Here is a 15164-nt window from a genome sequence, read left to right as displayed (position 1 = left end):
TTTAAGTTGCAGCACATGGGTCTGGATGTCAGATTGGTCAACTGGATTCAGGATTGGCTGTCTGATAGGTATCAGAGAGTTGTGTATGACGGAGCAGTTTCCAGGAGGCAGAGGGTTACAAGTGGGGTCCCACAGGGCTCAGTACTAGGACCTATATTGTTTAACCTTTATATCAATGACATAGCCAGTGGATTGCAGGGGGATATTCAGTTGTTTGCAGATGATGCGTAGCTGGGAAGGATTATTAGTAATAGTGCAGATGTGGTAGCCCTGCAAGAGGATTTAAATAAGCTAGATAGATGGGCAAATGAAGGGGGGTGTCAGTTTAATGCAGCAAAATGTAAGGTCTTGAGGTTTGGGAAACATCGATGGGATGCTGCATACTCTATGGGAGGAGTTATACTGGAGGAAGTAGGGGAGACAAGAGATCTGGGGTTGATGATTGATAGAAACCTGAAGTTTAGGGGACATATTGCAAAGGTGGTGAAGGTAACACAGAGGATTGCTGCTATTATGAGGACACTGACCTGCAGAGATAAGAGGGTTATCATTCCGTTGTATAAGTCTCTGATCAGACCACACTTGGACTATTGTTCTCAGATTTGGTCCCCAGGATTTGAAGGGGATAAATTAACTGTGGAAAGGATACAAAGACGGATGACAAAGATGGTTTCAGGACTGTACAAGGATAGTTATGAGGATCGGCCGAGAGAATGTGGACTGCAGAGTTTGGTGGATAGAAGAAGGAGAGGTGATATGATTGAGACTTTTAAACTGTTGAGAGGTGGTTACAGGGTTGACACTGGGGAGTTCTTTCGCTTGGTTGATCAGCGGGAAGGAGTGATGACAAGAGGCCATCCCTGGAAGTTACGAAAGGAAACTGTGAGCAAGAGGGTAAGGAGTGGTTTCTTTGTGTGGAGGGTGGTTGAGCCGTGGAATGCATTGCCTGATGGAGTGGTGGGAGCGAGAACGGTCAGTGAGTTTAAAGAGTGGTATGATAGACTTTGTGTTTCTCAGGGGGGGACCTCCCCTCAGTGAGTCTTGACAGACTTTATGTCTTAGGAAGGACCTCCCTCGATGAGTCTTTTGACTCCTTGGAGGCCTGAATAATAATAATAATAATAATAATAATAATAATATATGGGTACTATGAGAGCTCTACTCCAATCATCGGGAATTCGTCCCTCTGTCCAGGCATTCTGAACTATGTAGTGCAGCCACTGTAAGACTTTTATACCACCATACTTCAGCATTTATGGTCGAATATCATCTACTCCTGCTGCTTTTCCATATTTTAATATATATTATTAATTAATACATTACAAAATAATCAAGATGTTTCGTTAAAATTTCAGGATTTGTGAAGTGTGCCGTCATAGGAAAAGTTTGGAAACGCTGGTATAAAGAGTGCAAAGACTTATCCCAGAGCAGATATCTAATCAGACCACAATTCCATAGTTTCAGAAATATGTCTTAGATTAAAATCAATCAAAAAATCACAAAAGAAGAAAAAGAAAATTAATGTAGAAAAACTAAAAGACCCAAAGATAAATAAAGGCACCAAGACATAGCTTAATCTGTGATTACAACAGACTAAACAAAGAAGCAAATGAAATCGTGGAATCTCTTTGGAATAGCTTAAAGAATGCCATCATAACAACAAGTATTGAAGAAGTAGGTCACGTGAATAATATAAAACAACAGGAATGGATAACAAATGAGATTCTTTCACTTACTGATACACGAAGAATGTACAAAAACAAAGACCTAGCCAAATATACAGAAACACATAACATCATCAAGAAAAAAATAAAAGAAGCAAAGGAAAATTGAATGAAACATTTAAATACCAAGATTGAAAATTAATGAAATTTCCAGAAAATTCAGACAAAAGTAAATAGTGTCTCTAAGAGACAAAAGTGGAAAAATAGTTCTAGAAGAAGAGAATAAAGCATAGATTTGGATAAAATATGTAACAGAACTCTTCAATGATACTAGACAGAAGCCAATAAATATAAAAGATAACATTTAAGGACCAGCAATTCTGAAATGTGAAATAGAGAATGTGTAAGATCAGGTAAAACAGGAAAAGCCAGTGGACCAGATTTTGTGCAAACAGAATTTTTAAAATTAATAAACCAGATAACATCAAACTTCTTGAAAATCTATTCAATAAAATATATGAAACTTCCACCAGATTAGCTCAAATCTACATTTATCACTATCCCAAAGAAACCCAAAGCGAATTCCTGTGGCGACTTCTGACTTATTAGCCTAATGAGCCAAACATTAAAAATATTTTTGAAAGTAATTCAGAATTGCATCTATAGAAAAAGTGAAGAAACACTGAGTGAAATGCAGTTTGGCTTTTGGAATGGTTTTGGTACTAGAGAGGCCCTTTTCTGTGCCCAAATATTGATACAAAAATGCACAGAAAAACAAAAATCTGTCTTTATGTGTTTCATAGATTTCGAAAAAGCGTTCGACAAAGTAAGACACACTAACTGAATAGAAGTCATTCAACAAATAGGGCTAGATAAAAAAAGACATAAGAAATCTTTATTGGAATCAATCAGCTACCATTCAATAAGACAACATTACCACCAGTGATATCGATATCAAAAGAGGAGTGAGACAAGGATGCATGCTCTCACCACTCTTGTTCAACATATACTCAGAGGTAATCTTTAAAAAGGCATTAGAAGAATGTCCAGAAGGAATCACAAGAAATGGAAAGATTGTTAACAACCTACGATATGCAGATGAGACCGTGCTAATTACAGATAACATCATGGATTTACAATAACTCATTGACCGATTATACATAGAAAGCCAAAGAATGGGAATAAATATAAACATCAACAAGACAAAATACATGGTCATCAGCAAACATCCAACCTCATCAATGAAACTGACACTCAATGGGAAAAATATCGATCAAGTGTCAAGGTATAAATATCTTGGTTGCTGGCTTAATGAAAGGTGGGACCCAAAATAGATATAAAGACAAGCACTGAAGTTGTGTGGCAGTCCTTCATGAAAATGAGAACATTATTCTGTAATAAAGATCTAAACATAGAAGTCAGATGCTGAATTCCAAAATGCTACATCTGGTCCATTCTGCTCTATGGAGTTGAAACACAGGTGCTCTAATTGCCGCTGCACATTTTGTATCACTGCGTGCAACCTAGCGATCTCACTTCCTACAAATAATTCCTCATTTTTTTTTATCATTCAAATCATTTTCTCTTTCTGTATAGTTGCTCTCACTCTTTCTTAGATCAGCACTCTCATTGGCATCTAGTACATTGCAATTTCCTATCAAGCCACTATTTTCACTCTCATTCTGGCTTTCTTCAACCATAACTGTCTCACAACCTGACACATACTTCAACTCCTCACTTTGCTTACACTTTCTGCACATTCTCCCACCACTATCACTTTCAATCCAAACTCCAGCCTCATTCGGGAATGCATACATTCCACACACATCACATTGGACAAATTCTCTCACATTATAGTTTTTGAACAATGGCGTCGTATTTTTGGACGCCATTATTTTACGTCGCATTGGCGCCATATTCAAATCTATGAAACGTGTCGTTAAATACTGAATTAAATAACGGAATTCACACCAAAATCACACAGACACAACAAGCTACCAAAATTAGACAATATTTCATTATGATTTTAACCTATATTCTAATTTTCATTCAAAATTATACTTAGCTTTCAGAGCTCCCTGAAAACCAATTAATTAGAATGCTAAAGATATCATGGACAGAAAAAATCACCAATGAAGATGTCTTAAAATCCATTGGCAAAGTCAAAGATCGGATACAAACAATCAAGAAACGAAAAACATCATATCTTGGCCACATCATGAGAAACGGCAAATACAAACTTCTACAAACTATTTTGGTAGGAAAAATTGATGGCAAAGGAGTTAGAGGAAGAAAAAGAATATCTTGGTTGATGCAAGAACTCAGATTAATGCAAGAATGTTGTTCGCCAAGATGGTTGCTGATCTTCAATAGAAGATGGCACCATAAGAAGATGTGGTGCCATCTTCTATCGAAGTGGATGATATAACCTTGGACAGTATGCAAAGATGAATAATGAAAATGATATGAGATCTGTACACTGTTGAAGAGACTGAAGACTACAGTGGAGACTGAAACTACAGTATTTGGTGATTAGAAGAAGAAAGGGAAGAGCTATGACTGGGTTATTTAAGCTGTTATTAGCAAATTGATATTATCGATGCAGATATAGGTTTCTGTATGGTTAAGCAGTTCTGTAGGCAGTAGAAATATATCGAAATATATTCAATACCAAAAACTACCTTTGTCTGAACATGTAAAAGATGTCAAAAAAAGAAGGGAGCACAAATCAGGTTTAGCATTCCATACAACCACTACTGGCCATCGAGTACTCTGGTAACAAACAAAATTGCTATATATTGATAATAACTGTTTCACAAGATAATTTAAAAAAGTCACGCAAATGCTTAGGATCCCTGCACAGTGCAATAAAAATTAAGGCTTGATTTTACATCAAGTGTGTCTGCTTTCATCCAAAATTTAACTGCCATGGACCTAGGATATAGCATGCATGAACCACGGAACGTGACAACAACTAGCAATGTTCCAACATGCATACAGTAAGGAATATATCATTTGTATTCTGGTTTATCAATTTGTTTAATAGTTGTAAGTTCTAAAAAACATCTAATATATGTAATTAATTGTCAATAAGCTTTTGTTGTGTAAAACTTTTATGTACCTGATGATGTAAGTTTTACAATGCATGAAACTTGTCGGTTTTTTTTTTAAATGTTTATTTTTAATAAACTCTTAATATTATAATGTGGTCTCAATACCAAAAACCACCTACTGATACTAGGGATATTTTTCACATGGTAGAACAAGGAGAAGGAACAAGCACAAGGGCCATCCCTGGAAGTAGTAAGAGGGTAAGTTTTTTTTTGTTGTTGTTTTTGTTTTTTTACAGCAAGAGTGAGAGGAGTATGGAATGTATTTCCTGAGAGGGTGGTATTAAGTGTATATGGTGGATGAGTTGAGGGAGTAGTACAATATAGTGCTGTTTAGAGTTGACCTCCCAAGATGAGACTCATGATTCCACTGAGGTCAGAAAAAAGTAATCATTTTATCCAAATACTGTGTATAACTGTGAAAAGTGTAGAGTTTGAAATTTGGAAGGCAAAGGAATGTAGGGCATATAACTGGTGGGAAACTCTCTTGAAGGAGATAATGGAGCTAGAGATTTTGTTGGACCAGGACTTAAAATTTAGGGACCAACTGCTGTAATTATGACGATGATAACAGATTATGGCAATGATGAAGAGGAGGATGTTGACATGCAGAAGTAAAGAGGGTTACAGTCATATATGGATATCAGGTCGCATAGGTAATGCCCAAATTTCAAGGTGATGAAGATATTGAGGAAATGGGTTCAGAGAAGGAGACTATTCATTTTAGAACAGAATAACTGAAGAGCCTGATGGATAAGAATAGATGTTATATGGTTGTACAATAAGTTGTTCAAGTGTTTTACCAGATTAATATGAAAGAAATTCAAGGAGGAGGAAGACAAGGTTCAACAAGAGGTCCTGAAAATTGTATAAGAAGCATGTGAGCAAGAGAATGAGGAATACACTGTCTCCAGTGAGTAAAGAACAGTAAGGACTTCCCATCATAAGTCTTAAACTCCATGGAAGTCTGATAATATAATAATAGTAAAACATATATATATATATTATCAGTGGCGTAGCTAGAGCTTTTGCCACCCGGGGCGGTCCCTGAGTTTTCCGCCACTCTCAATACACACAAAAAATACTACAAAAAAGTCAAAATGACGTAGGGAAAGAAATTAAAACACTATGTTTATGTTTATTTTAGTTCTAAGTATAGTTGTTGAAAACTAATTATTAATTAGGTAATAAAATTATTAAGTTAACATAAATAGAATAATCGTCGAAAAATAAAATTGTCTCATGTGAAAAGTGCTGGCCGGGATGGACCGCCCCCCTCCGCACCCCCCCTAGCTACGACACTGTATATTATATTTTATAAGAAATTATCTTCCTGTTTTTTTTTATGTGTTACTTCACAGAAAGTTCCATAATGTACTGACATTTTATCCTAAATATTATATAATTTGATAACTGCATACAGATTTGAAAGTTATTATAAACTTGAGCAAAAGTATAAAAAAAAATTATTGATGAACTCACTGATTTACTAAAAAAATAAGTGGAAAGCATATTTGAAATTCTTAACTATTCTACATCATATTTAGTCAATAATTACTTGAGCCATGAGAGTAGCTAATTCCAATGCCAATTCACTGCTAAGAGGAAATCTTCCCTGGACTATTTCCTCATTAATTTGATATGCTGTTAACATGCGTTCTTTGTCTGTCTCTGCTTTGAGAAGCTGTCTGAAGCATAACCTACAAAGTAATTCATTAAAAATAATTTTAAGAAATTTAAAACATAAAAGTAATATGCTAATTATTTTGTTTGGAAATAAATATTTCCAAATAAAAATACAAATACATGGCAATACTAATATTTTCAATTACATGTTGGTTTCAGTTCTATTGAAACTGGGAGAGGCATTTTACTTTATTGGTATTTAAATCAGAATTATATTTATTATTATTATTATTTATTATTATTATCATCATCAGAGATCTCAAGGGAGCTATGGATTCATCAAGGGAGGTCATACATTCAATGTTCCACTCACTAATAGTTCTGTGAGAGAAAAATATAGCTCTAACCCATTTCTTAATTGCATGCAAACTTAACTTTCATAGAAGATGCAACTTGCTTTCTCCTTATCTTTCATATAATGAAAAATTTCATTAACTGATATCCTGACATTAATCCTTTCAGGAGAAAGAGGGATGATATGATAGAAGTCTATAATCTTACTGTAACCTACATTATATAATCCAATATTAGCTTTGTAACTCTTTGAGGCCTTTCCTCAGCTTCTTTATTTCCTCTGAACCCAGGAGGCCAAATCTACAAATAATTTAAATGCAGTCGTATCAAGGCTTTGTAAAGAGGCAAAACATTCTTTTTTACTATTCCTTTTACAATCTCTTTCCCAGATACAAGTCTCGTTCAATATTATTATTACCATCAGACCACATATGAGATATGAGATGAATTGTGGGAAGTTCCATTGTCTCTCTCTCTCTCTCTCTCTCACACACACACACACACACACACACACACACACACACACACACACACACACACACACACACACAGAGAGCTCATCAAACCTTGAACTTAGTCACAGTTTCTATACACTCTCTGTGGGAAAACATTCAACTCACCAATCTGCACAAAAATCCTACTGCTTACTTGCACACAACTTCCAATAATGTTCTATTACTTCCCCAATTCTATGAAAAATTTCTTCCACATTAATTTCTGGTAACAGTCTCTTACCAACTTATATGCAATCATATCTCTCCCTACTTCTATTCCTATCCACGAGGATCTACTAACTGCATTTCCTCAATTTTTATATCCAACATTCCAGAGACCATAAAATACCTAAGTCGATCATCTCTGGACCCATTGCAATATATCTCCATCCCCCAAAAAATCAAGCAAACAAACCTGCCAGTAATTCATATGCAATCTGATTAATGCCTTATCAAATGAAATAATAACCACATTACTTCTGTTGTGATTCTCTGCATCATCACCGCATAATCTGTTGTGATGTACTCACAGATTTAGCAATGTGTCTCTAATTTTAGGTCATTGTGTACAGTCCAAGATTCCTCATTTCCTCTGGATCGTGTAACTTTTTTCAAAAAAAAAAAAAAAAAAAAAAAAAAAAAAAAAAAAAAAAAAAAAAAAACCTATCACCTGCTTATGAGACTAACTCACTCACTTTTGGGAGCAAAGCAATTACAAGGTTCTTCACATTCTGGACAGGATTCAATATAGGTCTTTCCAATGCACTTCAGGTGAATAGGATGAGATTACTATTAAATGCTATGTAACATGTCCACTTGTCATTCCACAAAAGTAAAAGTACCATAATGTGTTTTGTTTAAAGCATAAAACCTACAAAGAATTTTTAAATTAGATATATATACGCATTGCATAATTTAAAAAAATACAGCATATAATTATAAATTACAAAAAAAAAATTCTAAATAAAAATTGTTATTAATAATGTGGATATACCTATTCTTGTACATAAGTTTGATAACTCGAGTGTTCTCAAATTTTCCTAAATGTTTTTCCCTAAGAGCTTGTTCCCATCGTGAGATAACATCACAGAGCTGAAAGCAAATAAAAACATGAAATAATATACTAAAGGCTATTTGTAAGTAAACTGTAATTATAATTAAATCAACAGAATGATACACAAAATAATATAACACTTACCTTTGAAGAACTCAGCAAACAGTGTTCAATATCTTTTTCTATTGGATCATCACTGAACAAACAGAAGCCTGACTGACAGGTGTCCCTAATGCCAACTTCTGTATTTAAAGTCTGAATAAATTCTTCAACTGTTGTAGAGCCATCAAAACCTACAACCTACATACATAAAAACACAGCTAGGTCTTCTTAAGCATTATATTTCACGTAAAAGTTTCAATATTAGAGTAAAATTTACAAATTCAATAATAACAACATCTGTGATGCACATCTCCAGATACTGTTATTATTAACAAATCTATATGGAGTCATAGATTCATCAGAGTAAGTTGCTTTCATTATACTGGGTTATGCTGCTAAATAAGGGGTCAGCAAACATTTTAGATCATCGACCCCTTCAGGGAATCCTTGATCCCTCATTGACCCCCCATCATGTTAAACATTTAACATGATGCGGGGTCAATGAAACATGGTTAAATGTTATCAATAATAAATTTCTCAATTTAAAAATAATAATTCCTTCATCCTTTTACTTCATTATTGCTTCTTGATAAGAAATATTTAAAGAAATTTAAAGAAAATACTTAAAAGAAATTTATAAAGAACATTAAAAATGTAAACCCCTTTTGACCCCTAGACCGCTTGGATAACCACATCGATCCCTAGGGGTTGATATCGACCACTTTGCTGGCACCCCCGTGCTAAATCATGAATTCATCTGAAGTCAGTACATTCATGAAACATATTCCATTTAGAAAACCAGCTCCATTTTCTTCTTTGTATATTGAAGGAAAATCAAGAATGTTTCAAGGATTTTTTAGAAGCAGCATTATATAACTTAAGAATAATTTATTCCACATCGGCATCATCTGTGATCCACATCAATAATGAGTTTTTTTATTTATTTTTAATATAGATTTCACCACTTAGTTTTTATAAATGTAGTTTACCAGAAATACAGTTATCCTGATAGGTTTGATACACATAAACATATTCCGCACGTTCAAAATAATAACATGAAACACAAGAGATATACAGGCTATTACTTCCAACATCCACTCTAATTTGAAATACCCTGTATATCTCTGAATATATTGTATAGGGATGATCAGCATAGACGATCAGGATGTAGGTGAGGAAGTTGAGACTGAGTGGATGTAAGTAGTAAGCAGTGATAAAGGTGAATGGGCAAGGAGCAGGTGTGGTGGGGGGAATCACAACCAACAAGTGGCTAGAGTAAGATTGGTTATAGAAGTAAAAGTGTATTTTATGTTTATTTACAAATAACAGAAGTATCAGAAATAAAGGAGATGAAATGAGACATATTCACTGAATGAGCTTATTCATCGCAAAATCATTGGAATAAGTGAATGAAACATGGTTGAATCAAGACGATATCCTAGTGGGATATCGTCTTGATTCAAGAATAGAAATGGAAGGGTATGATGTTTTTCACAAGGAGAGAACAAGAGAGGCAGAGTGCTGCTGATGATAGCAAGGCAATTATGTCCATATAAGGTGTACATGAAACAGGGAAATTGCAATGGCTATGAGGCAGTGTGGTGTAAGGTGGAGGTTGACAGGAAGACATATTTAGTTGGATGTTGCTATAGGCCAGGGAATATGGAGGGTGGTCATGAAGAAATGTGTAAACAACTTGGGTTAATGAACAAAGGAAGTATAATTATTATAGGTGATTTTAATTATGGCAGTATAGATCAGAATGAAGAGATAACATTTGAGAATAAGGAAAATGAATTTCTTGAGAGACAATCTATCTCAGGTAGCATGTCCATCCCTGGAAGTTACGAAAGGAAGCTGTGAGCAAGAGGGTGAGGAGTGGTATCTTTGCATGGAGGGTGGTTGAACCATGGAATGCACTGCCTGGTAGACTGGTGAGAGAGAGATTGGTCAATGAGTTCAAGGAGTGGTATGATAGACTTTGTGTTTCCTAGGAAGGACCTCCCACAATGACTCCATGGAGGCCTGAATAATAATGTAAAGCAGGGCACACAAGGATTAAGAGTTTTAGATGTGATCATTACATCAGAGGATGTAATTGTGAGTGGGGAGTTTCACACTTTCCTTCAGTTAGTGAGAGTAATCATGAAGTAATCACATGGGTTGTGGCTAGCCATTTGCAGACTTCTGTGAGAAAAGGATATATGTGGAAGTACAAGGCTGGTGATTATGACAAAATTAAGAGGCAGCATGGAATGAGGAGTTAGGCAGTAAGGAAATAAATGCTGCTTGGGAAATGATAAAGATATGCATAACAGCATCAATGTGAATGTATTCTGTAGGTGTGAAATGAATAAACGAGGAGATAAAGCATGAAATCTGGAAGAAAAAGGCACTTTGGAGACTGTACATGATGAATAATAGTAATAATCAGTTACATGAAGAGTATAAAGAACAAGCCAGGAGAGTTATTCAGTTAGACAACAAAAGTGTAGACATTAGCAATCAGGAAAAGAAGAAAACCTAAAGAGTTTTTTCAATATGTGGCAAGTAGAAGGAAGAATTATTATGGTAAGATGATGTTAATGGATGAAAATAGTAGAATAGTAACTGCTGCAGATGACATAGTTGAGGTACTCATTGATCAATTTATAAGGATGTTTCATCCTCATCACGGTGAAATGATGAGAAACAAGTGTGGAGGACAGCTTAATTGTGAGTTAGCAGGAGTTATATGAGGAAATAAATAAACTTGATGTCAATAAGGTGATAGGATTTGATGACACATCACCACGTGTCTTAAGGGTATGCTCCAGGAATTTGGTAGTAGCACTGGCATGCCTGTAAAGCACAAGTTCCATGGGAGTGAAAATAAGGTAAAATTGTTCCACTGCATAAAGGTGGTGATAAGGCTGTGGCTACATATTATAGGCCAATCTGTATATCTGGACTTGTGGTGAGGGTACTAGAGAGAGAGAGAGAGAGCGAGATTAGTGAGAAGTAAGATACATAAATAGGTTTTCATAACAGCAGTATTCTTTGTGGTTATCAGCATGGGTTTGTTAAAGAGAGATCATGTTTTACTAACTTACTTATGTACTATAACAAGGTCTTGGACTAGGACAGTGTTTCTCAAACTTCAGATATCTGCGTACCCCTTCTAAAATTTTCATTATTACCGAGTACCCCCTAATTAATTAATAAAAAAAATTCATTAATTAAAAAATTAATGAATTAATTTAAAATATTAATTAAAATTAAATATCTATTTTATTTGAATTTATATGTTCATGTAAACAAAAAAATATGATTTATTTTTAAATTTTGGTTCTCTAGATATGTCAGACGACACACTCTTATCAATTTCATTTGATCCAGATGCAATATCAACGTTTTCTTGTTGCTTACAGCTACTTGTATTTGCTATATTGCTCTCTTTTGGGGATTTTATAAATCCAATCTTTAACCAATGATCCATACATGTAAGAATTTGAAAGCTAAAAAAAATATCGTATTTACTCAAATATAACTCTAACTTTTTCCCAAAATTAAAGCTAAAAAATTGTGTTGCGAGATACATGTGGGAATTTTTGGAAACTAAAGTTTTCAGAAAAAAACTGAAAATGGTGCAACTTGCCAAGAAGCTCTTACTCGATATCACTTGGCATCGAGAACAGTTTCTTTGTGTGCATCATCAAAGTTACCTACCCAAATAGCGTCATCTTCTTTCCCATTATTTCAAGCAAAAATGACCAGTAATTTACAAGACTTGAGTATGTAGAGCAGCGAAGAACTGCATATGATTGGTGCAGTATTAACAAAAGATCGTGCGAACCAAAGACAAATTAGCAGTTTAACAGTTGAGTTGAAATGCTAATTCCCTTCAACCGAATTCCATAATATCTGAAACACATTCACTACATATTTCTTAGTTTTAACACATTAACGACAGGGGTGATATCAAGCAAAACCATATGTTCCACCAGCAACATATGGTTTTGCTTGGTCTATATAGAAGTTTCTGTTGGAGAGGGGATGTGATTCATTAGTTAGTTCCGTTTTATCCCGATTGTCTCTAATTGCATTGTTTGTTGAAAAATATAATGACTTCTTTAATTATGCATAGCCGAAAATTGCCATACCAAAGTGTGGTACGCGTATGGGATACGCGTACCACACTTTGAGAAACACTGGACTAGGAGATGCATATACAGTAATATACGAGGGTTGTTTGAAAAGTTTGGTAAAAAAATAAGTTAAACACATTTTTTTGGAAAAAATCACCTTTATTTCTCAACATAGTCTCCATCCATCGAGTTCTACATATTTGGTCCAGCAAGTTTCCAATTTTTTTATCCCATCTAAAAATTAGGATTTGTCAAATTGTGCAAAATAGTCATTGACAGCCTTGATGACATCCTCATTTGAAGAAAAGTTTTTCCCACCAAGCCAAATTTTTAAGTTTGGGAACTAGAAGAAGTCACATGGTGGCCAAGTCTGGAGAATATGGTGGATGTGGAACCAATTCGAACCTCAATTCGTGCAATTTTGCCATTGCGATGGCTGATATGTAGGACGGTGCATTGTCTTGATGAAAGAGCACTTTTTTGTGTGCCAATCTTGGCCATTTTCTTCAGTTCTTCTTTTAAACAGTCCAACAATGATGCATAATAGACTCCTGTTATTGTTTTACCTTTTTCCAAACAGTCTATCAAGATAATTCCTTGGGAATTCCAAAAACAGTGGCCATCACCTTCCCAGCTGACAAAACTCTTCACTGGGCATTGTTCACTGTTTTGACTGCTGCTTATACTCAGGTGTGTAGTGGTGGATCCAAGTTTCGTCTACAGCCATGAATCGATGCAAAAAATCCTGCAAATTACGATTAAACATCGCCAAACATTGAATTGAAAATTCTTTTCACATGCGTTTTTGATCAACAGTCAACAATCACGGCCCATCACACACAGTTTTTTCATATGCAATTTTTCATGCAAGTTATTATACACCTGTTCAGTTGAGATATCTACAATCTCAGCAATCTCATGCACTTTCACTCAGTGGTCCATAACGATACCATGGATTTTGTCAATCATTTCCTTCATAGTGACCTCTGTCAGGCATCCAGAGCATGCTTCATCTTCGATGGACTTACGACCACGTTTAAACTCGTTTATCCAAAAATCAATAGTTTTTAATGCTGGTGCAGTCCCCATAAACTGCATCTAACTCAGCTTTGATCTGCATGGCCATCCACTTCTTCAAATAAAAATGTTTTATCACTGCACAAAACTCGTTTTTCTCCATTTTTATGAAAAATGTGAACATGGTAATTTTAAATGTTTGTCAAACGAGAACTATGCATCGCACATGCAAAAATTTTGCCAGGGATCATGAAAAAGACGATATGTGTCGACATTGGTATGAATGAACGAATTGTGTCGCTGTCTATTGGAAATTTAAAAACTTTTCAAACAACCCTCGTATTTTGATTATGTAAAAGCTTTTGACAGACTGCCACATGACAAGCTGTTAATTAAATTGAAATGGGATTGGATAACAGACTTCCAAGTTGGATCAGTGATTGACCATCAGATAGGTATGAGAAAGTTGTATATAGGGGTGCAGTATCCTGAAAGAGGAAAGACACTAGCAGTGTGTTGCAGGGCCAGTTTTGAGACCCTATTGTTCAATTTGTATATTAATGATATGCAGCTGTTTGCAGATGATGCAAAACTGTGGAAAGTGAAAAGCAATGCAGTGTCATCACATTGCTTTGCAAGCAATGCTTGTAAGGTGCATCTATAGAATGAGGAAAATGCTTCAGCAGCACTTTGTGAATACGGATGACTGAAGACTTTGCGAAAAAGCCCAGTGACACCAAGTGTAGTGTGATGCATGTCACATCGATTTGAAGAGATAGGCAGAAGAGACAGCAACCAGGAAGAGATCAAATGATTGAAGATGTTGCAACTGCAGTTGTTGAGATCATGCAGGTCATGTGCATGCAGGTCATGGATCCAGTTTGAAATTCATCAAACTGGATCCATGACCTGCATGCACACGTTATCAGGACATGTCGAACAGTTTCAGCATCTCACAACATTTGAAAGACCAAATCGCACATCATGTGCAAAACCTTTTGACAGATCAGTTGTGTTCTGCTGTAGAAATGCTGTATGGTGGTATCATCTATTGGACCTGCATGAAGGCCAAAACATTCAATGTCTCCTCCAATGATCATCTGGATGTCTTTATTTAAGAGTATGACATGCCATCATCATAAAGTAAAGAGTTGAAATTAATATCTCCAATGTCGATATCAGATTTAATGCAATTTTCTTAATAGGGCAATCTACACAGATAACGAATAACATAGAGACAATATGCATCTTTGATGTACTATCTGTAGAATTGAAGAATGTACTATTTGCACATTTTTCAATGCTGACTGCTGACTTACAACTAAAGTATAGGCCATGTATTACTCTGTATAATGTCCCATTTATGATTATTATCATCATCATCATAGTTGTTATTAATATTGCCGTTATTTCACTAATGCTGAACTCTTCAAACATATTGCAATGTGTTAACCATATAACTATAAATAGCCTGAATGATAATAACAATCTCTCTGTGAAATGTATATTCATAAAAATTATTATTATTATTACTATTATTTACTATATGTTTGTACTAAATAGAAAATAAGATATGTTAATTGTACATATTGTACATACTCTGCATGATCATATTT

The 15164-nt window shown here is 35.1% G+C and overlaps 1 protein-coding gene across 1 annotated transcript in view; it reads right to left on the bottom strand.

Moving 5' to 3' along the window:
- The window catches only part of LOC150100532 (uncharacterized protein CG43867-like), a 552783-nt gene that overhangs the window by 99103 nt on the left and 438516 nt on the right, over nt 1-15164 (bottom strand). The window contains exons 22-24 of the mRNA XM_090402673.1: nt 8428-8602; nt 8243-8378; nt 6333-6474 (exon numbers count right to left, since the gene is read on the bottom strand). Coding sequence (XP_090258799.1) covers nt 6333-6474; nt 8243-8378; nt 8428-8602 — 453 coding nt within the window. The remainder of the gene's footprint in view (nt 1-6332; nt 6475-8242; nt 8379-8427; nt 8603-15164) is intronic.

Source organism: Typopeltis vanoorti, chromosome 13 (genome assembly GCF_054136105.1).
Source record: "Typopeltis vanoorti isolate ZY-2024b chromosome 13, IOZ_Tvanoo_1.0, whole genome shotgun sequence".
Lineage (NCBI taxonomy): Eukaryota > Metazoa > Arthropoda > Arachnida > Uropygi > Thelyphonidae > Typopeltis > Typopeltis vanoorti.
The sequence above is the reverse complement of the archived record's forward strand: the minus strand, read 5'-3'. Positions and strand labels throughout refer to the sequence as shown.